We start from the raw sequence: 25,916 nt of genomic DNA, 5'->3' as shown, positions 1-25,916 counted from the left end.
TTTTAAAGAAAGCATTTCAGCTAGTCTTTGTGGAACTGTGCTGGCTTTATATCTTTGAATACCTTTTGAAATCAAAAAGTGTTTGATGTGACTGATACAAAAGTCAGCGTGTTGCCTTTGACAAAGCCCTGGCAAGGTTTATAGTGTGGGATGATTCACTATTACTGTGAGAAAGCTTTAGTGATGTTAGATGTTAAAATTTGCCAGGAGTGTCTTCATTTGGTGAATTTTTTGCATGGATGTCTAAATTTAATCCTTAAAAAGGTGACACGCCTCTGATCTATTACAGAGGAGAAACATTTTGTTTTATCCTTTTCAGCACATTTTAATAGCCAGCAAATACTGCACAGGGAAGAGTTGTATGTGAAACTCCATGAACAAATGCTATATAATCCTGGACATTTGTTATCTACCTTCACCCACTTGATTAGTTTGTTCAGATGCAATTCAGGTCCATAAGGGAAAGAGACCATATTAGTAGAACTGAGCTTCTTAGAGAGCCATAACTTACTCTTTTGAATGAAGTACCACTGTGCCGTTTGTAAATGATAACTTCTATGAAGAAAGGAGTTATAGAAGTCTAAGTGATACAAATGCTAGCATCCTGCTCCCTCTTGCAGAGCCAGCTTGGGCAAGATTTAGCCCCTTACCCATATAACACCACTGTAATCTAATCACTCCTAAAGTGAAGGGAGGAGACCAAATTAACACTTGGGGCATAGTCACTGAGTGGAGAGGAAATGTTGGCTAAAAACATCAGCATAAACTTTACTCTCACAATGTTTTTCCTAAAACATTTTGGTGCAGATTTTTATAACCTGCCCTCCATTCTTCTGCACTTGCAATATGTTGGTACTAATGATAATGATCCCTACCTAGATTCTGTTACCACCTAAAACATGCTAGGTTCTTTCTAAAGTCTGAAGAGCAAATAATTGCAGGAACTATTATTTGTGGGTGCCACTCATGTTATGCAGATATATTACAGGACTGCACCCACTCATCAGATAGTTGGATATCCAAGTGATATGAACTATGACTATAAATAATTGTGCCTGGAAAATTGTAGCCTCCTTGCAGATTGAGAGTTGCCCAGGTCACCTCTAGTTAGGACCTTAAAGTGGTCCAGCTGGATATTCAGTTTCTGTCCATCATTGACAATCTTATGGCACCCCCCAAAGCTTTTAGCGACTGCATGATCACTGACTGTGTAACAGCATTCCTCAGTGAACTCACTTTGTAAGGTGAAAATGACTAATGAAACCTTGGAAAAGGACCATTCTGGTATCCTATGTGTTAGTGACAAATGTAAAATTGGTGCTTGGAATGTCCAAATAGCTAACACTGTCATCCTTGTCAAGCAGTTGAAAAGCCTGTATATTGATATCTGTATCTTACAATTTGAGGTACGGTATTCATTTTTTTCTGTTTAATCAGAGAGCTTTCTTTTCTCCTTTTGTTCCCCTGGTACTTAATTTATTAACACCAAATGTTGTTTTAAGAATTGTAATTTTTTTTTTAAAGAAAGGCTTTTTTTTTTTGCATGATCCAAATTCTGCTTTATTGTACTAGTATAAATCCACAAAAGTCAGTGGCATCGTTCTGGGCTTACAACTGATGCAGCTAGCCCCATTAAGTATATGCTTAATTTTAAGCATGTGGGTAATCCCACTAAAGTTAAACACATACTTAAGCGCTTGTCTGGACCGGGGTTGCTGAGAACAATACTAATTATTATGTATTATTATTTTTTATGGTTTATTATTAATAATGTTTGGACCTGTTTCTTCTGTTTCCTTGAAGGTGGCAATCCTTGGGATAAAATTAAACAATATGGCTGATTCCCAGTCACTCGAAGGTCAATATATACTACTCTGGAGTGCAAAGGAGCCTTAAAGTGGTTGTATATGTAGGTATTAAAGGGCCTTAGTGTACATGAGAATTAGAGCCCACATCTGGATTTCAGGTGCTAGAAAATGTGCAAAATATTGTATGCAAAATGTGAAAATACAGAAGCTGATAAACTTCTCTCATTAATCTTGCTTCTTGCATGTAACGTCAACCCAGTTTAGTTGATACTGGCAATATTAAATCATTAATAAAGCCCACCATTAATCTAGGGAATATGGATTCATATTTGAACAGCAAATGAGCTTTGAGTTATTGAATTTTTTTATACTGAAAATTACCACAGATTCTTAAGTAAGACATTTGATCATCAGAACAAGAGGTGTACAGTTTAAATGAATCAAAGATATGCAAATACACCTTGAAATGAAAAGAAACTTGTAGATTCTCCTTTATTGCATGTTGAAAACATGGAGGCACTTACACATTCAAAAATTCAACAGAGCTTTACATAAGACGAGAATACACTAAAGTATCCGTACAGGAAACAAAATACAGCTAGTGCCCCTATCAGAAACCTGTGTGATTTAGTGTGACTTAACTATTTCCTGTGTTCCGCAATTTCCTGTGTCTCTCTAGGATTTACGAAACAAAAAATCCAAACTTTTTTTCTTGTGTGGTACACATGTTGACATCAGGGCCAGCTCTAGATCTTTTGCCACCCAAGCGAAAAAAAAAAGGGTGGCTGTAATGCCACCCCTGGAACTGTGATGCCCCAAACACGTGCTTGCTTTGCTGGTGCTTAGAGCCGGTCCTGGTTGACATAAACATCTGTCATATTGACATTCTTATTTCATGTTTCTATGATTGTTGTGGAAGGCAAGGAAGCTGAAAAGCATAAGATCTACTTTCCTGAAGACAATTTGACTTCCTGGGGCTGTTGCTACTAAATTTCAAATGCAGCAATTATTTAACTCGCATGTTTAGATTGACCAATTCACCAAAGCCCCATTTCAGCACAGCATTTAAGCACAAAATTCAAACTGATTTCAATGAGCCCTAAGCATGTGCTTAAGTGCTTTACTGAACTGGGTCCAAATGAGGTAAGTGCGGTGGGCGGTGGCACTTTTTCCGTAAGTATTTAAAGGAGACACATTGGGGAAACTTAAGCAATTTTGCATCATGATGCCACTTCACAGTGGTGGGGCATTAGCTGACTGGTGATTAGCTATTGGAGACTGGCTTCAAGTGATCTTTAAGTTTTCCTTTTACCAAGGACCTGAGACTGGCTTCTATGGGAAACCATAGCAAACATTCATCCATTATACTCATAATGTTATGTAATAAAGTCAGGGTGAGAAGTGAAGTTTAAGAGGGAGGTGGGAAAGCAGCCAACAAAATACAATTGAAAAATTAGGCCCAGATTCTATACTTTGGGGTACATTTACATTGTGCAGTACCTCACACCACAGGGAACCCCATTTATTTCAGTGGGATTTCCAGAGGAATTAAGGTAGTTCTCAAAGTGAGTAAGGATGGCATAATCCATCTCTTGGTAAGTAAATTTCTAATCCTGGTGCACCAAATATATTACAATTTGGCCCTTAGAAAGCAAACCCTGATTCAGGTATTTTGATAGATAATAGTTCTGTAATTGGAGGTGAAAAGTAGTCACTGCTTAAGCCTGTTCTCTCCTTTGTTTGTTTGTTCATGTTGACTAAAATGTGAGAGCAGCCAGAATTACTGGATGTGTGAAAATGAGACAGGGAAGAGAAAGCCCACTCAAAGGAGATTAAGGAAGCCAGAAATGTGTGAACTGGATACTTCCCAGAAAACTCATTCCTTCCTGCCTTAATCAACTTTCCTTGTTAATCTGGCTGAGAGGGGCTATGGCTTTAAGTATGATATGGCTGTAAAATTTGGGGCTTCCTGTAAATAAACAACTCTAGCTGAAATATGGCTTTCAAATGCAGCTGTATCCCTCTCTCTATAGGTCCACAGAAGCAGAAGTGATGGGGATTTCATCCCCAGTTTTGAGGGATTGGCCTGAGGAGAGAACTAGTCTAACAGTTTTATGTATGAAGGAGTGACTACGAAACTCTGGACCGCGACATTCCTCATGAATGGGGAAGTCTGTTTGCTTGCCTGTGAGGTCCCTAGCTTAATTTGGTAAATTCCAATTTGGTGTCCTGTAACTCTGACTGATGTTGCTTCATCTGTGCAACTTATCTGTATAAAACTGCTGGCATTTGTTTTCTGATAATAGCATGGTACTGAATTAATTTAAGTGTGGCAGTGTGTCCCTCTTAATGGAGCTCTGAATCAAACAAACAATCAGACAGCCTTGAAGTTTGAAGTACAATGCTGGGATTCCTTGATGGAAAACATGGAAAGAATTAATGTTAACCCTAAGCTAGTCTATCCCAAGGAGTCATCGAATGTCATCTTCTGTCATTTTGATTTGTTCTGCGGAAGTGTGCAACATAAGTTGAAATGCACCTATAAAAGGAGGTTTCGAGTGGAAAAGTTGGTCCAGTACATTATAAGGATTACAAAGCCACTTTACTAATTTCTTTCTTTTTAAGAAAAGATGTGATATTTACTAAAAGCTTGGGTTTGGATATTGCACCCCAAAATCATGCTGTGATTCAGAAGTCTAGTGACAGGGACCTTGGGCTCATAACTTTAGACTTTTCAAAAAACACATTTTCCAAAACCTGCTAAGACATTTTCATACATTTTGTTTTAGAAACTTAAATGAAAACCGTTTTGTTTAGATTCAAACCTGCTCATAGCGCTTGCAACCCAAACACCACAGCTGTGTGCTAAAGCATCAGAACGAAGAGTGACAGCCAGACTGGCCTGATTTGACTCTTCAAGCTGAGTAAAACACAAAAAGGGAACTGCATCAGTGGTGGAAAAAAAGATGGTTCCACCCAAAAGAAATCTTTAAATCTAGTTTAAAGATATTATCACTGACATGGATAAGAGCATTTTCACAGGATTTTAGTCTTCATCTTGTCTTTTTATCGCCGAAAAAAAGTGGAGTTTATTTTATCTTCCCAAACTACATTAAGGGGATAGAAACATTCCAGTTGAACTCCTTTCTCAGAACATTTTGAGTAAAATAATACAGGTTTCATTATGACATGAGACTCATTACGCAAATTATATCTGAAGGGAGAATGCTAGTTTAAGAATTCATTCATTTCATACGCAGTCAGTGGGCACGAGTGGGATCGAATGTCATTGTGTTTAGAGATGGCTTCATCCAGATCCAGCTGTATGTCGTTGACCTTTACCTCCATGCAGCCATTGTAAAAGGCCGTCAGTAGTGTAGCACCAACGGGAACATCTACACAGAAACCACATTAAATGAATTACGCCAAGACTTCCAACATCCTATATGCTTTTCATATGAGTAAAAGCATGGAAACTTCCCATTTCTCATCAGTCAATGATCCATGGCAGGAAATGACAACTTAATAGGAAACATTTCACTTCCCTCCATAAACTCTTCTTCCCCTTGTTTGAGTGTTTAAGATGATGTTCGCAAACTGAGGAAGGTTTGGAATATTTGCAATATGCATTAGAACAGTGGTCCCCAAACATTTCACGTCAGGCCCCCCTTACTCCTGTCCACATCACCCCACCCACCCCGGGATCTGGGGATGCAGCTCCTGGGAGCGGGGGCGGGGGGTAGGAGCGGGAGGGAGGAAGAGTGTGGACAGGGGTAAAGGGGTCGTGGCTGGGGCTGGAGTCATGGCCGGGCCGAGGGTGGGGCAGGGACGGGGCTGGAACCGCAGCCAGGGCTGGGGCCAGGAGTAGAACCATGGCGGTGGGGGCTGGCAGCTGGGGGCGAGGCTGGAGGGCTCTCCCTTCCCACCCCTCGTGGGGGCTGTCTCGGGCCCTGCCTTGCATCCCCACTCTGAACGCACCCAAAAGTTTGGGGACCACTGCATTAGAACCTTCCTCTAATCTAAAAACCTAACAAAATGGAAGATTTTCAAAATAATATATACTTTCTTGATTGGAGAGTGTTAATACCATATTTCCTGGCATCCCCAGTTTTCTTGTCCTGACCTAGTAACAGATGTTTATGTATTTAAAATTCACTGTTAGAGTAATCTTTCTATCTGGCCAAAAAGCTACTCTGGGTTCCAATCCATAGTTCAAAAACAGGGGACCCCATGAGAACTCTCCAGACTAGTTTTGTCATTTCTTCTTTCCAGTGAGTTCTCTGTAAAAGTCCCACTCTTTCCATTTCTAATCTATTCAGACCTATTAAACTAGGCCAATGTCAGCCAATGATGCATTGTCAGCAAACAATACATTTACTTCATTACAAATGCTCAAGCAGGCATTACTGTGAGGCATAGGGTACAACAAAGTTCTTGTGAGGTAGGTTGGAATTGATCCAAGGTCAAAGAGATTTAGGACTGTAACTCACGCACTTGATTTTAATGGGAGTTAGGCATCTAAATACCTTTGAGGATCTGGTCCTGAGCATGTTCAGCAACTAGAATCAACTGGGTTAGTAGCTGATCTCAAGAATGTCATCTAACACCCCTGCACAATGTGGCTATCTCTAAAGAACCTATAGTTGATGATCATCCAGCCTTGCCATGAAGTTTTCCAGTGATTGTGATTCTCCCATTTCCTTTGGAAGCGTGACACTGTAGTGGGGCAGATTGCCCCCTCCCCCCAGTCAAGAAGAGATTAGTTCCTGTGATTCCAATCAGCCCCAACCTGCTGCACTTGTGTGGCTTGTCAGGCCTGGGGGAGGGCCCTTAAAAAGGAAGAACTCAGCACAGCTGGAGTGATATTTTGAAACAAGCAGAGCTAGTGCCTCTAGACGTGGGTGCTGTGTTACCAACTAATGAACAGTTGGTGAATGAGGCCTGCCTGAGCTCTCTGAGGAAGGAGATGGGCTGGTCTGTTTTTTCTGTTATAACCCCCAGGGACTAAGCCTTGGCTTTAGCAATGCAGGTAAGTGGGAGCTGAAACTGCCTTTGGGGCCAGAAAGACTGTTTCCCACTCCCTTGCATGAGGATGAAGGCCCAAAGTTGGGGGTGGAAGTATTTTCCTTTTGTTTGGACTGCTTTATATGCCCTCCAGAAGAGAGTGGACCTGCTACAAAGTATAGTCAAAGGTATGAACCCCATGCTCCAGAACCAAACCCCAGGATTGCTGTTTTCCAGAGAACAATGTATTAGGTAAATAAGGCACCCATGCAAGGGGGTGACCTTGAGACATAGCCTTTGACAGATATATTGCCCGCTTGAGTTTACTCTGCTGTAAGCCAAGGTGCTTAGAGACTCTACTTGCAAAATCCCAGTAGGACTAGTCTTCTCTATTCAGATTGCTCAGCTGCATAACAGACTGGTACTACGGAACCCCACATGCCTCACTGAAAAATAATTTACTGAATTATTTAAAAAAAATTAATCTCTGTGTTACTGAAATTTTGGAGAAATGTAGCAGAGAGAGACATTCCAATTAGAAAAGGAGGACTTGTGGCACCTTAGAGACTAACACATTTATTTGAGCATAAGCTTTCGTGCGCTGCATTCCGATGAAGTGAGCTGTAGCTCACGAAAGCTTATGCTCAAATAAATGTGTTAGTCTCTAAGGTGCCACAAGTCCTCCTGTTCTTTTTGCAGCTACAGACTAACACGGCTGCTACTCTGAAACCATTCCAATTAGAAAAGCCATAAGATATGCATTTGCCTTAAATAGATTTGGAACTTCACAACATTGTTCTCTACTGCTCATTTTGTTTGTGGCAGCACAGGGATACTTTAAGTGCCCTATTTTACTCATCAGTAATCCCTTCACCTTTTCAGGGATCACCTCCAGGGGTTCCTATGATCAAGTTAACATTGTATGGTAACTGTTGGAAAATGTTATCTGAAAACATTTTTTGTCTATGTTTTTGGAAGAGGCAATTACTGTAGTAACTAAGAACATTGGGGGAAAGAAGGTGTCTTAGAGACAGATTTCTTTGTGGAAACTATTGACAACAGCTGACTTTAATGATAATCACAGTACACATTCTCCAAGTGTGAATGTTGGCTCATTAGCCAATAGAGATACTTGATTTAAACCAGCAGCTCATTTCCTACAGCTTTGTTTACACTACAGTTAGCACTGTGCTCAGGCGGGGAGCAAAGGGGCAATTGCCCAGGGGCCCGACAGATTTAAAAGGGCCTGGGGACCCCCGGCCACCGCCAGCAGGGGTAAGGCAGACTTCCTGCTGGCCCTTGTTCCACACCGTTCCCGGAAGCGACCAGCACGTCCCTGCGGCCCTTGGGAGGACAGGGGGTCTCCATGCACTGCCCCTGCCCCGAGCACTGACTCCGCAACTCCCATTGGCCAGGAACTGCAGCCAACAGGCGCTGCGGGGCCTGTGCCTGTGGGCAGTGGCATGTGGAGACCCCCTCAGGGGCCCTCTGCCTAGAAGCCGCTGCCAGAGGGATGTGCTGGTTGCTTTCAGGAGCCACCAGAGGTAAGTGCCGACCCCCTGTCCCCCTCCTGCATCCCTGCCCCAACCTAGAGCTCGCACCCTGCACCCTCTCCTGCACCCAAACTCCCTCCCAGAGTCTGCACCCTGCACCTCAACCCGCTGCCCCAGCCTGGTGAAGTGAGTGAGGGTGGGGGACAGCAAGCGATGGAGGGAGGAGGAATGAAGTGAGCAGGGGGTGGGGCCTCGGAGAGGGTGTGGGACAGGGCGTGGTCTCAGGGAAGGGGTGGGGCAGGGGCCGGGAAAGGGTCTTTGGGTTTGTGCAATTATATGGTTGGCAACCCTACCAGGTGGGCATGTATAAGCCCTGGTTGTGCCAGAAGAGCGCGGTCAGCAGCTCCCTGGGCACCAGCCAGCAGAGGCGCAGCACCGCCCAAACGTCAGGCGGACCATGTCCGTGCAGACGCGGCTTGTGCAGGGGCCCATTGACTGTTCTGCCCTGGGGCCCGGAATTGCTGTCAGTGGGCCTCACTGTGCTTGTAATAGCTGTGATTAAATACTGTGTAAAGAACTTCTTGGAATTTACAGTACTGGAATTTACAGTTAGTGTTCCTTTCTTCAGTTATCTTTTTTTTAAAAAAGGCTTTTAGCTAAAACCTTCCTTGTTCAGAACGTAGTGTGGTTCAAGTAGTCTATTTACTGATCTCTACGAATAAGCATTGGCTTGATCTCTTTGTTTAGATACAGTGGACACAATTAAAACAGTGATGGCTTACCACTCACAGTAACTAGAATATCCTAGAATCATAGAATATCAGGGTTGGAAGGGACCTCAGGAGGTCATCTAGTCCAACCCCCTGCTCAAAAGCAGGACCCATACCCAATTAAATCATCCCAGCCAGGGCTTTGTCAAGCCTGACCTTAAAAACCTCTAAGGAAGGAGATTCCACCACCTCCCTAGGCAACGCATTCCAGTGTTTCACCACCCTCCTAGTGAAAAAATTTTTCCTAATATCCAACCTGAACCTCCCCCACTGCAACTTGAGACCATTACTCCTTGTCCTGTCCTCTTCCACCACTGAGAATAGTCTAGAACCATCCTCTCTGGAACTACCTCTCAGGTAGTTGAAAGCAGCTATCAAATCCCCCCTCATTCTTCTTTTCTGCAGACTAAACAATCCCAGTTCCCTCAGCCTCTCCTCATAAGTCATGTGTTCCAGTCCCCTAATCATTTTTGTTGCCCTCCGCTGGATGCTTTCCAATTTCTCCACATCCTTCTTGTAGTGTGGGGCCCAAAACTGGACACAGTACTCCAGATGAGGCCTCACCAATGTCGAATAGAGGGGGACGATCACGTCCCTCGCTCTGCTCGCTATGCCCCTACTTATACATCCCAAAATGCCATTGGCCTTCTTGGCAACAAGGGCACACTGCTGGCTCATATCCAGCTTCTCGTCCACTGTCACCCCTAGGTCCTTTTCCGCAGAACTGCTGCCTAGCCATTCGGTCCCTAGTCTGTAGCTGTGCATTGGGTTCTTCCGTCCTAAGTGCAGGACCCTGCACTTATCCTTATTGAACCTCATCAGATTTCTTTTGGCCCAATCCTCCAATTTGTCTAGGTCCCTCTGTATCCTATCCCTGCCCTCCAGCGTATCTATCACTCTTCCCAGTTTAGTATCATCCGCAAATTTGCTGAGAGTGCAATCCACACCATCCTCCAGATCATTTATGAAGATATTGAACAAACAAACAAACAAAAAGATATTGAACTAATGTTAGTGCAGTATTTGGTGCATTCTCTACTCTAAGTATAGAGGATGGTGAAGATCAAATTTGAACAGCACCCATCTAGTTTGCTGCTGCTAACTTTATTTTGGTTTTCAATCCAGTGCATACATAGTCAAAAGTTAAGACACGACAAATATCCTTCCCAGGTCGACTTGTAACCCTCTTTTGTGCCTACATTCTATGATACATTCACACCCTCATTACCAGGATGTGCAATAAGACTTGTGGGGAACAGATCTCTTCCTCGCCTCCCACACACTAGGAGGTCGCAGAGGTGGCTGACAATGCAGCCCCAAGGTTGCAGAAGCATCTGCAGTTGTAATGTGCTTCCTCAACAGCAGTGGTTCTCAATCAAGGGTACCCAGAGCTCTTCCAGGGGGTACATCAACTCATTTAGATATTTGCCTAGTTTTACAACAGGCTACACAAAAAGCACTAGCGAAGCCCATACAAACTAAAATTTCATACAGACCATGACTTGTTTATACTGCTCTATAATCTATACACTGGAATGTACCTACCATATTTATATTGCAATTGATTTATTTTATAAGTATATGGTAAAAATGAGAACGTGAGCCATTTTTCAGGAATAGTCGCTGTGACACTTTTGTATTTTTATGTCTGATTTTGTAAGCAAGTAGTTTTTAAGTAACTTGAGGGTATGCAAGACAAATCAGACTCATGAAAGGAGTACAGTCATTCTGAAAGGTTGAGAGCCACTGTTCTACAGTGGTGGGAGGATGGAGAGGATGCAGCAGTTGATCTCTGGTCCCAGATGCCCATGTGCTGGCCTTACCTATCCACTGTGCACTGCCTTGAAGGAACCCTGTACAGCTAGTTTCACTGCCATGCAAGGGGTATGCACCTACCCCACCCCACTCCACCCCCACCAACTCCTGCACTAGGGTTGCCAACCCTCCAGGATTGTCCTGGAATCTCCAGGAATTAAAAATTAATCGTTAGTTAAAGATGGTCATGTGATGAAACTTCCAGGAAAACATCAAACCAAAATTGGCAACCTCCCTCCACACCTCTCATGCAGCAGACTCACCCTGCTCCCACTGAAATTACAGGGAAGGGGGCTGGACATAACATACACCACAGAAAATAGATGCCAATTCAAAATTGCCCATCAAACTTCTAGAGATCTCTTGGGAAGCTAATACTTTGTCTTTCCCTATAGTCCCTTTGGAAGTCAAAAACTTTTACCAAGGATAATTTAGCCTCAGAACCACCCTATGATTTAGGTGTCTCTCCACCCCAGGTTTCAAATTAGCATATGATTTTCCAAAGCCTCATGGCACTGATGCACATCCATAGCATGCCTGCTCAGATATGGCTGCACAAGATAGGAGTTGTAGGGCTGAAAATTCACTTACAAATTGTTTTAACAAAACATTGAATCTTTTTAACTCACTTAACTTTCAAGTTCCCTGCTATCATGTAGGCTGTCCACCACCACCTGAAAGTATTGTCGTAATCCCATTTTCCCTGTTTCCTCCTCCCACCTTTCTCTCCTTCCATTATTTTTAAATGGATGGTTTTTACAATATCTAAAGCTGCTGCAGTTTGTTGAAACTATCAGTAGGTGGCACTTCAGGAGTTCTCATCACTCAAGACAAAAAACAAACAAACCCAAAATACAAAACGAAAAACCTCACAGCACACCACCATTTTCCCCTAGGAATAGGTGCCATAGGGTCACTTCCAAAAATAGACCTTTGGAGAGAAGCTCTGCTGCAGGGCTGTTAAGATAGCTCCTTAATTTTACTATTGAAGTATCCGGCTGCATCAAAAGCTCTACAAATTGACTCCAATACAAGGATAAAAATACAGTAACTCCTCACCTAACGTTGCAATTACGTTCCTGAAAAATGCAAAACGATGTTAAGTGAATCCCGTTTCCCCCATAAGAATTAATGTAAATAAGGGGGGTGGTTGGTTCCAGGGAATTTTTTTTTCACCAGACAAAAGACTATATATTACACATCTACCCCAATATAACGTGGTCCTCGGGATCCAAAAAATCTTACCATCTTATAGGTGAGACCATGTTATATTGGGGTAGGGAGAGGAACCGCTCCGCACCCCAGCTCACCTCCGCCTCCTCCCCTGAGCGCGCAGCCACCACTCCGCTTCTTCCTCCTTCCCTTCCAGGCTTGCTGTACCAATCAGCTGTTTGGCATGGGAAGCCTGGAAGGAAGCGGGGGGGTGGGGTGGGGGGGGAGAAGTGGAGCAGTGGTGGCGCACTCAGGGGAGGAGGCGGAGTGGAGGTGAGCTGAGGTAGGGAGCGGTTCCTCTGCGCCCTCCCCACCGGTTACTTGCTGCGGCCCTCCCTGCGCCCCCTGCCCCAGTTCACCTCTGCTCCGCCGCCGCCTCCCCTGAGCATGCCGCCACCGCTCTGCTTCTTCTCCCCCTCCCCAAGGCTTGCCGCGAATCAGCTGTTTGGTGCGGCAAGCCTGGGAGGGAGGGGGAGAGAAGCAGAGCAGCGGCGTGCTCGTGGGAGGAGGCCCACAGCAAGTGTGTGTGTGTGTGTGGGGGGGGGACACAGAGGAACCGCTTGTGGTAATAGGAATTCAGATATAAAGAGGTAAAGCAGCCCTGGTCCCCAGAGCGCTGCTTTACTGCATTATATCCGAATTTGCGGTCTATCAGACCGCATTATATCGGGGTAGAGGGCTGTGTGTGTGTGTACACACCCACACACACAGAGTATAAGTTTTAAAACAACAACTTAATACTGATACACAGCAATGATGACTGTGAAGCTTGGTTGAGGTGGTGAAGTCAGAGGGTGGGATATTTCCCAGGGAATGCCTTACTCTAAAATGATGAACTAGCAATTGGCTGAGCCCTCAAGGGTTAACTCACTGTTGTTAATATAGCCTCACACTCTACAAGGCAGCACGAATGGAGGGAGGGGAGAAAGCATGGCAGACAGACACACCATGAGTGAGAGAGAGATGCGCATTGCTCCTTTACGTATGCTGACCCCACTCTTAAGTACACTGCCTTGTTAAGTAGATCAGCACACTGAGACCGCAGCTGTTGCCAGGAAGCTCCCTCCTGAGCCCTGTTGTGTGTGTGTGTGTCCCCTGCTCTCTGGAAGACGGGGTAAGCGGGGTGCAGAAGCAGGGGGACACCCTGACATTAGTGCACCCCCCCCACCCCGCAAAGCAAGCAGGAGGCTGGGGGAGCAGCTCAAAGGCAGAGGGCAGGAGCAGCACATGGTGGGGGGAGGGACAGGTGAACTGCCGACAACTGATAGCCTGCTGGGCAGCTGCCCAGCAGGCTAACTTAGGGGAGCTGAGAGGGGGGGTTGCTGGTCCATCCTGGTTCCAAGCCCTGCCCCCCACAGCTAGCTCCAACTGGCTGGTCTTCCTGCAAGCAGTGGACAAAGCAGGCGGCTGCCAAATGACTTATAAGGGAGCATTGCACAACTTTAAACGAGCATGTTCCCTAATTGATCAGCAACATAACATTAACCAGGACAACTTTAAGTAAGGAGTTACTGTAGGTAAGTGTTTTGTTTAAAAAACAAAAACAAACACCACACCACAACAACCCAGGATATTGAGTAAGACTAATTCATTCACATCAATGAAAAGAAATAAAATTCACCTGGAATGCCACCTAAGTAGGTAACAATAGGTCTCTTCATTACTTGATCCAGGATGGACAGTTGTTGCTCTTGCTCAGAATTGGTGCTGTATGTTTGTGAATCAGCAGTCAGTTCAAGCAGCTGTTTGTTTACTCGGAGTCCCAGCAGCATTCTTTTGGAGGTACACAACCTCTCTGACTCCAGCCGGGCAACAATAACGTTCTCAATAGTCACAATGATTTCCTAGGCAGCAGAATAAAAAACATTTCACGTACAACTCCAGCACTTATTTTATTTAGTTATGATGCATTTTACATTTGTAAGGAGAAACTGGAGGAAACATTATGGCCAACGTTTTTCAAAATAGGTGTCTGAAATTGGGAAATCCACTGAAGTCAACAGAAGCTGCTGGGTTGTTCAGCGCTTTTGAGAAACCAAGCCACCTGTTTAGTTGCCTAAATTTTATTTTTAGGAGTCTCTCTTTCGGTATTCTTGTTAGAAAATCTTGATCTAGATTTCTGGGGTTAAATCCTGGTCCTGTGGAAGTCGATAGGAGTTTTGACATTGACTATAATGAAGCCAACATTTCACTCAAAGTATCTACTTCAAGCAGGTTAAAAAAGACATATGTAGTCACCGTCATATACATATATGCACATACTGCCTTCTGTCATGCTACTTGCCACAACTGGGAATAGAGGGAAATTCAAGGATAGCAAGACCTATTTATATATTGGCTTTTTTATGCAGTTCATCACTGTTTTATCAGAGCACCTTGCAAACAATTAATTCAGCCTCACAACGCCCTTGTGAAGTACAGTAAGTAACTAGGATCAGTCCCATTTTACAGATGGAGAATGAAGACAGAGTTGAAGTCAAAAGAGCTATACTGATTTACACCAGATGAGGATCTGACCCAAAGTTACTGTGATAACAGTAAGATCACCTGTGAGTTAGGGGAGTTGGAGTCTATTATGGACAAAGCAAGAGGCACTGTTTTGCCAGAGACCAAGGCAAACATCACACCCGTGCCTCTGGATGGGCGAATAGTCAATGTTATGTTTATTAGCCATTCTTTGTCATTGGTAAGATTATCTGTTTAAACAAAAAAAGAAATTAATGAACCCGAAAAACACCTGCTTCAAGCATCCAAATACTGTTTGGTTATTTACAAGCATTTCCCCCCTACAATTTAATCTATATTCCCACTACGAAAAATAAGGCTAAATCTGCAGTGAAAAGGTGAGCTTTACATTTTTAGTTTTCCCCAAAATTTCTAATATTAAACATATAGAAAGAGACATTTTAAGCTTAAGAACATAAGAATGGCCATACAAAGCTTGGGGTTTTTCCTTGCCTTTTCAGCTTCCTGGTCTTTTTTTTAAATTTATTTTTTGTTACCTCTCTCACTGTCACATTCATAAGAGGGCTGTTTATAAGGTTAAGCCAGAAAAAAGCCTAACAGGTTGCTCATAAAATTTTGCTGCTGAGCAGAAGACTGATAGCTTAAACATGCATTTAACATCACACACAGGAATAGTCCCATTGCTCCAATGGGAATTCTCACATGCATAAAAGTTATACAGGTGCTAAAGTGTTTGCAAGCTCAGCAGCTAAAAGGCATGCCCATATTTATTAACTGCTTTTTTTTCATAATTTCACACTAATAATGCACCATGTTACTTAATATCACAATCAGCACCCGCAATGTATCTTGCTCTAATATAATTCCATATGACTCTTTCATTTGGGGCTCAAACCACTCTTAGTGACGTCAATAGCAAAACTTCCATTGATAAAATGGGAGCAGAATCAGACCCTTTAGAGATGGAAAGGACCAATTTGATCAAGTCCACCCTTGTAGAGGTCTTTGCAGAAATTAAACTGATAATGTGTGAGGCCAGAACCGACGCTTGTTACTCAAGCAAAACTCCCTCTGAAATTAGTGGGAACTTTGCCCGAGGGAAGCCCATACTCTTTTGCCATTCATTAGTTCAATCATCGGTCCAGCATAAAGACATGTTGGAGAAGGCCAAAAAATACTTACTATAGTTTATATGAAATTCTGCCATGCCAGTGCCAGGGTAGTAGGACCCTTTCCCCACAGTTACTAAACAATGTTTGCTTTGTTTTTCTTGAATAACTTCTTTTATGCCTGAACTTCCCTGATTCATCAGGTTCCAGGCACGAATGCACCCATCTAGTCGAGGGTTAATCTGCAAGAGAGTTACATTCAGGTTTTTGTGTTGCATACAGATTTGCTCTAGAAACATTGTTAATCAACAGAGAATGAGTTACTTTACATGACAATTTATTTCTGGTGGACAGTAAAGCATAATTATATCAATGCCATAGATTACAGCACTGATCTTCAGAGCTGTCTTGGAATCAAATTGCTGTTTGCAGTGTTGTAAACTGCATGTGGTCCCAGGATATTAGAGAGAACAAGGTGGGCGAGGTAATATCTTTTATTAGATTGACTTCTGTTGGCGTGAGAAACAAAGTTTTGAGCTTACAAAGAACTCTTCTTCAGGTCTGAGAAAAGTACTCAGGCCTGGTCTACGCTCCAGAGAGGTCAATGTAAGCTGCCTTGTTGTAATAAACCATCAATCCAGAGTCTTCATTAAAACCATGATTTATAGTGTCTAGCAAAGTTAGGAATTTACGTTCCCAGGCTTGTCATTTGGAAAGTGTTTTGCAGCTTTCCTTTGAGGACGAGGACTGAAAGTCAGCTTTGGAGTGATTGTTTTGTGATAAGTGTTTGCCCTTGGGTAATATGGTATTTTTGACTTTTAGCATTGGGGGCATCATTGGGGATGAGGTACACCACATTGTGATAGGCATGGATAGGACCAGGGCCTTCCCTAGTGGGGTTTGGGGTCTGGGGAGGAAGTGATAGATTCGTCTCTTCCGGGACCAATTGCACCAGCCTGTGGGGCCTCCCAAAGTGCGGGGCCCGGAGCGGTCGCCTCGATTTGCCCTACCCAAGGGACAGCTCGGGGTAGGACCCATGGATCTTGAAAGATATGTTGTGGTGGGGAGGGGAGTGATCATTGTAGCAGTGGAGATATGTCTGCAGGTTTTGCATCTATTGTTGTGGCAGGGTCTGGTGCTGCTTTAAGTTGAGGAGTTCTTGTCTGTTGGGGACTTGCTTCTGATATGAAGTTAGTGGGTTGTTCGAAGTTCAGGAAAGATTTCTTTCAAGATGTGGTCCCCATTGAGTATGGATTGTAATTGTTTAATGATGCCCTGTATGGCCTCCAATGTAGAGCGGTAGGTGACAACTAGGGGTGAGTGATTAGAGGGGCTTTTTTCCTGCAATGAAGCAGGTTCTCTCAGGGATGTTTGGGTGGCACGTTCCATTGTGTGATCTACTTCTCCAAATGCCCCAACAACTATGTGGATGAAACTAGACAATCACTATGCTCTCAAATGACCTTGCACAGAAAAAAAAATGATAAAAAGATAAAAACACTGTATTATCCAACAGCAAACACTTTTTTCACAAAACAATCACTCCATTTCTGACCTCTCAGTCCTCGTCCTCCTGCACAACACCTTGAAAAGAGGAGCCTGGGAGCTTAAATTCATCACTTTACTAGACTCTAAAAATCATGGTCTTAATTAAGACACTAGATTTATGGCTTATTACAAAAATCTGTAATCCACTAACTCCCCTCCACACTTTATTATCCCATCACTGGAAGTGTGTTAAGGGACCACTTCACCTTGAATAGTCTTTTAGAATATATGTTAACGACTTATGCTAAACAATCTGTACCACTTTGTATTTAGCAGTGACACTGAGTACCTACCTTTTCCAGACCTGTAGAAGAGCTGTGTATCACTCAAAAGCTTCTCCCTCTCACCAACAGAAGTTGGTCCAATAAAAGACATTACCTCACTGGTATTTTGTCACCCTCACGCACTTTGTGTCTCTTTGAACTCAAAGGCATGTACAGTAGCGCAGCTTTCAGTCAGCACTGCTGAGCCAGTAAGCTTTTCCCATTTGGTACCACTGGCAAGCAAAGAACAGACACCTTCAAAATTTAAGTTCAAACATACTGAAGCCAAACTTTTCTCTTCTGCTTGGCCATGTCTGCTGCGCTATAACTAGGGGGCCATAGCTATTAGTATTGTTTGTTGGCCGAGAGTTTGACTCATCAGCCCAAACAACATTTCTAGAATTATTTCACATTGGGTAAGAGAATATTTATTGAGAAGCAGTTAAACATTTTTACATTTTTGCCTCCCTGTCACACTGCAAACAAAAATGGATTCATTAAAAAATGAAATATTGCAAGCATTTTTTTGTTAGTGGACTGGTGACTTGTTTTCAAATGTAAATTATTTTCTAGTACACATGCAACGTGTTGGATAGACATTCTTTTACACATATGAAGAACAGATACTGTATGGGCAATGGCAATGGAGGCTTCCCTCTTCTAGGGTGGAAAACAAGTTCAGTCTTCCATTCACTTGTTGCCTCTCTGCTGACACTGCCAGTTACTTTGAGGATTACTGGGTCTGTGTGAGAGGTGGCTGCAGGGACCTACAGCTGCTGAAAAGGGTGAGTAAGGTGACTCAGGCCCCCTGTGCAGGGTGGGTAGGGCAGGGCAGGGTAGAAATGAACACTCTCTGCATTTCTTTTACCTTTCCTCAACACTTCCCACCCCTATCCCTCGCCCACACACACAAGACCAAGGCACAATGTGGCACTAAGAAAGGGAACATTTGTACAATAGGCTCCCAAGGTAACTATTGGTGGCCCTATTGCTTGGGAGTCTTAAAATGAGATTAGGAAATGTACTCTCAGGCACAATCTTGCATATGACCCTGGAAAATGGATTAGATTACCTGAGACATCTTTAATTGCTGTGATTCTATAATTGAAACCTGAAAATGGGCAGACCACAAAGCTTCATGTGTACTCATTTTCAAACAAAAATGTCAATGGCATTTTCATTTTCTACCTACATACCTCCCTGTATTTTGTCTCCCCGGTAACCACCACATAAGGAGAAGTGAACAAGAAAGCAGCCTTAATCAGGAGGTATTTTTAAGTTACCGGTTTAATGAGGGTGTCGTCGACTTTGCGAGGTAATCCTGCAATGTACACTTTAGTTTCCAGGAAGCCATTTGTTGGCTTGAACAGATTTCTAGGGCTGTTAATATTCATCACTGCTTCTTTTGCTATTTTTACACTTATACTGTGTTCTAATTCTTCCACTGAGACCTAGGATTAAAAATAATATACAAAATATATAGCACTACATATGTTGAATGTACTGATTACACAGGGAGGAGTAGCGAGTCTTGTGTTAAGGTTGCCTAACATGTCCCGGTATTTAAAAAACAAAAACCCACCACCCAGAACCTGCTTCTCTCTCTCTCTCTCTCTCTCTCTCTCTCTCTCTTTTTTAAATATTCTAATGGTTTGCAGCAGGATTATGAAACTGGGTAGAGGAATAATATTTGAAAGGCAAAGGTGTCTCTTGCTTTCCATAGGAAAGCCTATACTTGGTTGAATGACTGATATTTTTGGAAAAAACACAATTTTTCAGTTTGTGTCACACTTAGTAGTATAGGTGCCAACTTCCCCTTTGCCTGGTGGGTGCTCGACCCCACCCCCTCCACCCCGCCCCGGCCTCACCCCTTCTCCACCTCTTCCTGCCCCTGCACTGCTCTTGTCCCGCTCCCATTCCACCCTTTCTCCCAAGTCCCTGCCCCTGCCCCGCCTCCTCCCTGAGCACGCGGCATCCCCGTTCCTTGCCCTCCCTCCCGGAAAGTCCAAAGTTCCACCAAACAGCTGTTTGGCGGTGGCCAGGCAGGAAGTGCTGGGAGGTAGGCAGCGGAGCGGGGACATGGCGTGCTCAGGGGAGGATGAAGCAAGGAGGGGGTAGGGGGAGCTTTGCTGCTGGTGGTTGCTAAGCACCTGCTAATTTTTCCGCATGGGTGCTCCAGACCCAGAGCACCCACGGAGTTGGTGCCTATGCTTAGTAGACCTCGTTAGGCATTTGCTTCTAAAATTGTTCAGCATTCCATCCACACTGAGCATGCTCCTCTGGATCTCATTCAGCCTGCCACAAAGAACTGAATCTCCTGAGGGAACACAGACACCCCCCCTCCCCCCAAAAAATCATCTACTGTTGATGTTACCCACCAAAATACCTTTTGGTCTAAGGGAAGGTGCACTGGACTGGACACCAGGAAACAATATGGCAGAACTAAATCTCATCCATTTAGGGTACATCTACACAGCAGCTGACAGGGTGCTTCCCAGCGCCGGTAGACATATGTCCAGCTCTGTTCAAGCTAGCATACTAAAAACAGTAGTGTGGCTGTAGCAGCACAAGTTGCTAGCTGCCCAAGTACAATCCTGCCCAACTTGGTGCTTTAAAAGGGCCAATTTCACAAAGGTGAAAACAATCATGAGCCAAATAAGCTGAGAGGAAAAATGTGAATGGATAATTAGGGCTTCTTTAACAAGACTTTACTAGATGCCCAAAAAGCCATACTCAAGGGAGAAGGCCAAATTGGTTAAAAAAAACAACAATTGGCTTAGAAGAACATGAAGGCAACTATAAAAGACTTTAAAAATAGTATGTAATAAATGGAAGAAAGGGGAAGTTGATAGTACAGAATGTAAATCAAAAGTTAGGAATTGTAGAAAATTGATAGGGGAAGCAAAGTGACATGAGGAGAAATCTATGGCTAGCAGAGTTAAGGACAATAATAATATTTTCTTTAGTTAGGAGGCAGGAAGCCTTGATTTGATTGATCAAGCTGCATTGGCCCACATAAAATAACAAGTATGTTTGGAATAACAACCCCATGGACCACTTTAATCAGAATAAACATGTTTACACAGATGATCATGCACTAGGTATTACTTCATAGGGCCCAAGCACCGTGCAGACAGTGGCTGTTTGTATCACAAGGAAATTCGGAAGTTTGCTAATGCTACCACTGTATCTTTCTTAACCACCTTTACATCTGGGATCTTTATGGAATCATTTTGAAACCTTTTTTAAATTATTATTATAAAGTCGCGATTACAATTTTCCCCAACTTCACCTGAGTGCACCAATAATTCACAGGGTATTAGAAAATAACTTACTATATGCCACAGACCATCATTAATGGCTTTGCCACCACTGGTGACTTTTGTTCCAAGTTCATTCTTGAATTGAATCTCAATCTTCCCATCACGAAGTGCAAGCAAGAACCATGCTGTGCTGTCAGAGGATTCAGCATATAGTATAACACCCTCTGTATCATATGTCCGGAAATCAAATTCTGCTGAAAATCTGTCATGGGAGAGGAATCACAATCATGGGAAGAGGATACATGAGACAATGAAGAGTTCAGTGCAATACATTAATAATTTAGCTATAGAGGCAAATATTAATCTCCAAATGACAACTCTGTATCCAAGCAGGTCCAATGGCTGCCTGTGATTAATCATAGGCAGAATCCAGTTCCCTTTACGTTACAGGTGTGTTGTAAGAACAAGTAAATTGTTTGGGAGGTGTTCCAGTACTATGATGAGGAGTGCCATTAAAAAAAAAATCTATCAGAAGTATCTTCTTAAATGAGCTTCATCATCACTGACTTTGAAAGTTCCATTCTTTACCCTTATTTTGTTTAGGGAATAAGATCTGTATGTTGGTGGCATTTGGATGATCATGCATAAATTGTAGTTCCTTTTGTTCTGTGTTTGTATAGCATCTAGTACAATGGAGTCATGGTTCATAACTAGGGCTCCTAGACACTACAGTAATACAAATAATAAATGGTGGTGGTATTATTATTTATTATTATGGTAGAACCTATAGACCCTGTTGTGCTCTGGGGGCTGTACAAACATAAGAGAAGCTCTCTGCGCCAAAGAGCTTTCAGGCGAAATATACAAGACTGAAGAAGGGCTTGAGGGGAAAATGGAGGTACAGAGGTGAAGTGACTTGTGAAAGGCACACAGCAGGTGGGTGGCAGAACTAGGAACAGAACGCAGGTGCCCTGATTCCAAGTTCAGATCTCCAGTCACTAAACCACATTGACTTTCAAACATGGTTCTGTCAAAACTCCTTATTTTGAATTTATAAGTAACTATTTAAGATGTTAGCTGCTAAGGACACTTTCAAACTTTTCAAAAATCTTCCAAGAGAGCATTAATTCCAGGTCACCTTTGATTCATGACACAAGGGCATGTCTTAATATTGATGCTCTAAATCTGAGACACTAAAAATCACAAATGCAACAACTTCTGCTGTTGGCGCTTCTGAAATTGTTCAGACAGTGATTCAAAGGTAACTCTGCATTTTCAAGTGCCACAAGGAGCAAACTTAAATGCCACATAGAGCTTACTAACATTAGCAATAGCTGTAGGACGCTGACATCTGAAAGGGAAATCCTACAAATTGATATTGGCATAAAACAAGACACTGTGCTCCATCAGTGGCCTGGAATATTTTAGGAGAAAGCACAGGAGACCATTAGCTTCCTCCGTACTTGATGAACAGCATGCTACAGCTGGTAATGCCTGCATAAGAGCAGCAGAACCATCATCTGAGGCTCCCCATTTTGATTTACAACTACACACTGCGAGATGCATATTCATTTCTATAACATCATCTGATTTTAAGGACTGACACACTTTAGGGGGGAACCTATATGAAACTTGCCTACTGTGAAATACCACAGACACCGTTTGGATCAAAATGTGCCTGCAAACGTCCCACCAGTGGGGATTCTTCAGAGCAAGTTTTGAGTCAGTTGGCAAGACTGGCCCCGGGGGAACTGCAATACCTCTACATCTCTGCCATCATCTTCACGTCTTTTCTCTTCCCTTCAGAGGGGGCAGCAAGATTCTGTCACTGTGAGACACCATCTTTCTGCCTCTCCTAAGAAATCTCATGCACTCTAAAAACTGCTGAGGCCTCCATCCAGTTCGTATTCTCTCCTCTCCCCCTTGATCCATTTTCCACCTTTTCCCACTCAGTCTCGGGACTGTTTTGATTCTCTTCCTCCCAGGGTTTGTTTCCCTTTTGGTCCGTATATCTCTGTCTTCAACCACAGCAACACAGCTGTTACTGCAGGAGGAATCTGGCTCTTCACCCACTGATGAGCTCAGGCTCAGATGCTGGTGCACTGTATCTGCCACAGACCACACCAATGGGCTGCCTGCTCCACTAAGTAGCTGCATCGGGCAGCTGCCACTGTCCCCGTCTGATGGAAAGGGTTGCTTAAGATCCAGCTGAGCCGATGAGTTACAGGAAGGAACTATACTAAAGATGTGGCTCATGGATATAATACAATCACTAAGTGGTGCTGTAAAGTGGTTCTAAGCACCTCACTCCTGTCTGTCCACTTTCAAATAACTCCAGCCTCCACTGAGTGCTATTACATGTAGGAAGCTCAGTTCCTTTGTCCTCCCCGCAATGACACAAGGTGTCTTATCCAGTGAGATGATGCTGTGAACTCTTCATGCAATCCATAGTCCTTCTGCCACCCTCTGGGAATTAATGGAAACAAATCCCCAGCACTTTCATGCATAGTGTTATCAATGGCAAATGCTCACCTGGTTATTTCTGGCAATCTAAACCTTAAATACAGCACAGGGATCGCCATAAATTGTTCTGCCAGGTAAAGCAATTCATAATTTTTTTCAAGATTCAGAGGGACACAAACTGGAACAGCCTGGAAATAATGAAAGGAAAAATCACCATGTCATAACTTTTGTGCAGTGATATTTCACAGATTAACCTCAGTTCTTAGTGGCTTTTAGCTTGTTACATTTTTCTTACGCACTTGATACCTAGTATACTTGAGTAATCTGAATACCTCAGTACAAATAAAACAATTTTATTTTTCTACATTATCCATACATCAAAAATGTTGTAACATAGTTTCGTAGATTACAACTTTCATTTGAGTTGGTAATTACATTGTAAGTGTTTAATATTCAAATCAAGGCATACAGCCAAATTACACCATTTCCTTTCAACCTGCATCCCTACCACCTTATGTTAGGATTCTCAGGTCTCTTAATTTAAGCAGTTTGGTTGGGTTGATTGTTGAATGGGTGAAATCTAAAACATCTAGGGTGATACACAAAGTGGTCTTGATTTGAATAAGCACCACACTTTCCTCTGAAGCAGAACTGAACTAATATACAGCATAGTGGCAGGGGAAGTACAATGTCTCTTGATATGGTATCGTCTCAGAACACATGAAAAGTTTGGTCCTGGACACTAGTCACAACTAGTCCCAGGTAAGATTGTGAGGTTAATTATATTCTGCCTATTTAAACTTTTCAGCCTTCACTGGGAAAGGTATTCTTCATTTTCTGGTATACATTGTTGCACAGTGTTGCTGTGTATGAAGTTTGCATACTTTCTGTATTGCAGTGGTAGACAGAATGATGACTGTATATAGGGATAATATATCAGTTTAAATTACAGTGATCACATGTCCCAATATTATAGGGACAGTCCCACTGTACAGGGCGTTGTCTGAAATATTACCTCCCACCCCGTCCCAATTTTTCACACTTGCTATCTGGTCACTCTTGTTCAAATAGGTCAGACATTGTATGGCCATATTGCCATTTTAGCTACGACTCAATGTGCACTGCTGTTTTTATGTCTCTTGTCATGCCACAATGATGTCAGATGTAAAAAGACAGTTGGAACTTATTTTTGACTGAATCCCCTATATTTAATCTCCCAGCAGATATGTCCTACGCAGATGCAGCAGAACCGAAGCAATTGGGTGTGAAACACTACTGTGTGTGTGATACACATTGCACTTGGATAGTCCAACTCAGTGGCTCTCAACCTTTCAGGACGACTGTATCCCTTCAGGAGTTTGTGTCTTGCGTACCCCAAGTTTTACCTCATTTAAGAGCTACTTGCTTACAAAATCAGACATCAAAATAAAGTGTCAACACTGTTACTGAAAAATGGCTTAGTTTCTCATTTTTACCATATAATTACAACATAAATCAATTGGCATACAAATACTGTACTTACTTTCCAGTGTATAGTACATAGAGCAGTATAAACAAGTCATTGTCTGTATGAAATTTTAGTTTGTACTGATTTTGGTAGTGCTTTTTATGTAGTCAGTTGTAAAACTAGGCAAATATTTAGATGAGTTGATGTACCTCCTGGAAGACCTATACGTGCCACCAGGGGTATGCGTAAACCTGATTGAGAACTATTGGTCTAACTCACAGCTAATACTACATTTCCCAAAATTCTTTGGGCTTGGTTCTCATTTAACACAATTTTCATGGTGTAGCAATTCCGTTGACTGTAGTGCAACAACTCATGAATTACAATATTATATGTAAGAATTGGACTTGAATTTTTTTATACACCGGGTGGAGCACTTGGTCTGCAAAGAGGATACATCCTTTTGGGTTTTTCCATGATACTGCTGATAATACAGATTTTTATTCCAACTAAAAGATCTGCAACTGGTTTCTACATACTGGGTCAGCCTCTTTAGCCTTAGTCCCAAGGGTTACTAAACCTGTCTCTCATACAACAGCGTTAGGAGTAATGTTTAAGGGGGACAGAGCAGACTGTCCTCCCACTTTATTATCAGTAGGGAATGGAATTACTCCCTGTGTTGTCTAAGTATTAAAGCTTAGCAACTAAAAATACCAACTTCTAGTAAATATGTTCGAGCACAATAGTGGGCTTTGATCTTTGAAATATTTAAGCGCCCCTACATCATACTGTGGCAAAGATTTGTTTTTGGTGGAAGCTGTTTGAACACACTTACAGGTCCCAACCTGCCTGCTCCTGCCAAAGTAGTATAAAGAAAAGCCTTCATAAGAAAATGCTTTCATTGAAATCCTCTGTAGTCCCACTGTTTCTTCCACTAAAGTGTAAATTTGTAGTTCCTTTTGGATGGGAAATGTGTTTTTTTAGCACTTGGTGAAACTATTCACTCGCTGCTTGGCCCTCTTTTAAAAAAAGGAAAAAAAAAAAGTCATGATAACTGAAACTGTGCAAAACAATCAGCTCAAACTGAGCTTTTCCAGGAGTCATTCTGAGAGACTAGGTGGGAAAAGGTTCTCATGGCAAGAAAAATCTGGGAAATATGTGAACATGCTTTCAAAATGAGCTGAGGCTCCCATGTCAACATCTAAGCCAGGGAGGGCATGGGGCTTATTTTGGGGGATGGGTAGAAAAGGGCTAG

At 42.8% G+C, this 25,916-nt stretch overlaps 1 protein-coding gene across 1 annotated transcript in view; it reads right to left on the bottom strand.

Annotated features, from left to right (window-relative positions):
- Positions 1-2,275: 2,275 nt before the first annotated feature.
- PROS1 (protein S) overlaps positions 2,276-25,916 on the bottom strand; it is a 45,243-nt gene continuing 21,602 nt past the window's right edge. Inside the window, 7 exon segments of the mRNA XM_073305611.1 lie at positions 2,276-5,203; positions 13,724-13,946; positions 14,650-14,798; positions 15,751-15,919; positions 18,772-18,939; positions 20,824-21,013; positions 23,284-23,402. Of these exon segments, the coding sequence (XP_073161712.1) occupies positions 5,037-5,203; positions 13,724-13,946; positions 14,650-14,798; positions 15,751-15,919; positions 18,772-18,939; positions 20,824-21,013; positions 23,284-23,402 (1,185 nt within the window). The 3' untranslated portion in view covers positions 2,276-5,036.

Source organism: Lepidochelys kempii, chromosome 1 (genome assembly GCF_965140265.1).
Source record: "Lepidochelys kempii isolate rLepKem1 chromosome 1, rLepKem1.hap2, whole genome shotgun sequence".
NCBI classification, from domain to species: domain Eukaryota; kingdom Metazoa; phylum Chordata; order Testudines; family Cheloniidae; genus Lepidochelys; species Lepidochelys kempii.
This window is presented reverse-complemented; position numbering and strand designations above follow the sequence as displayed.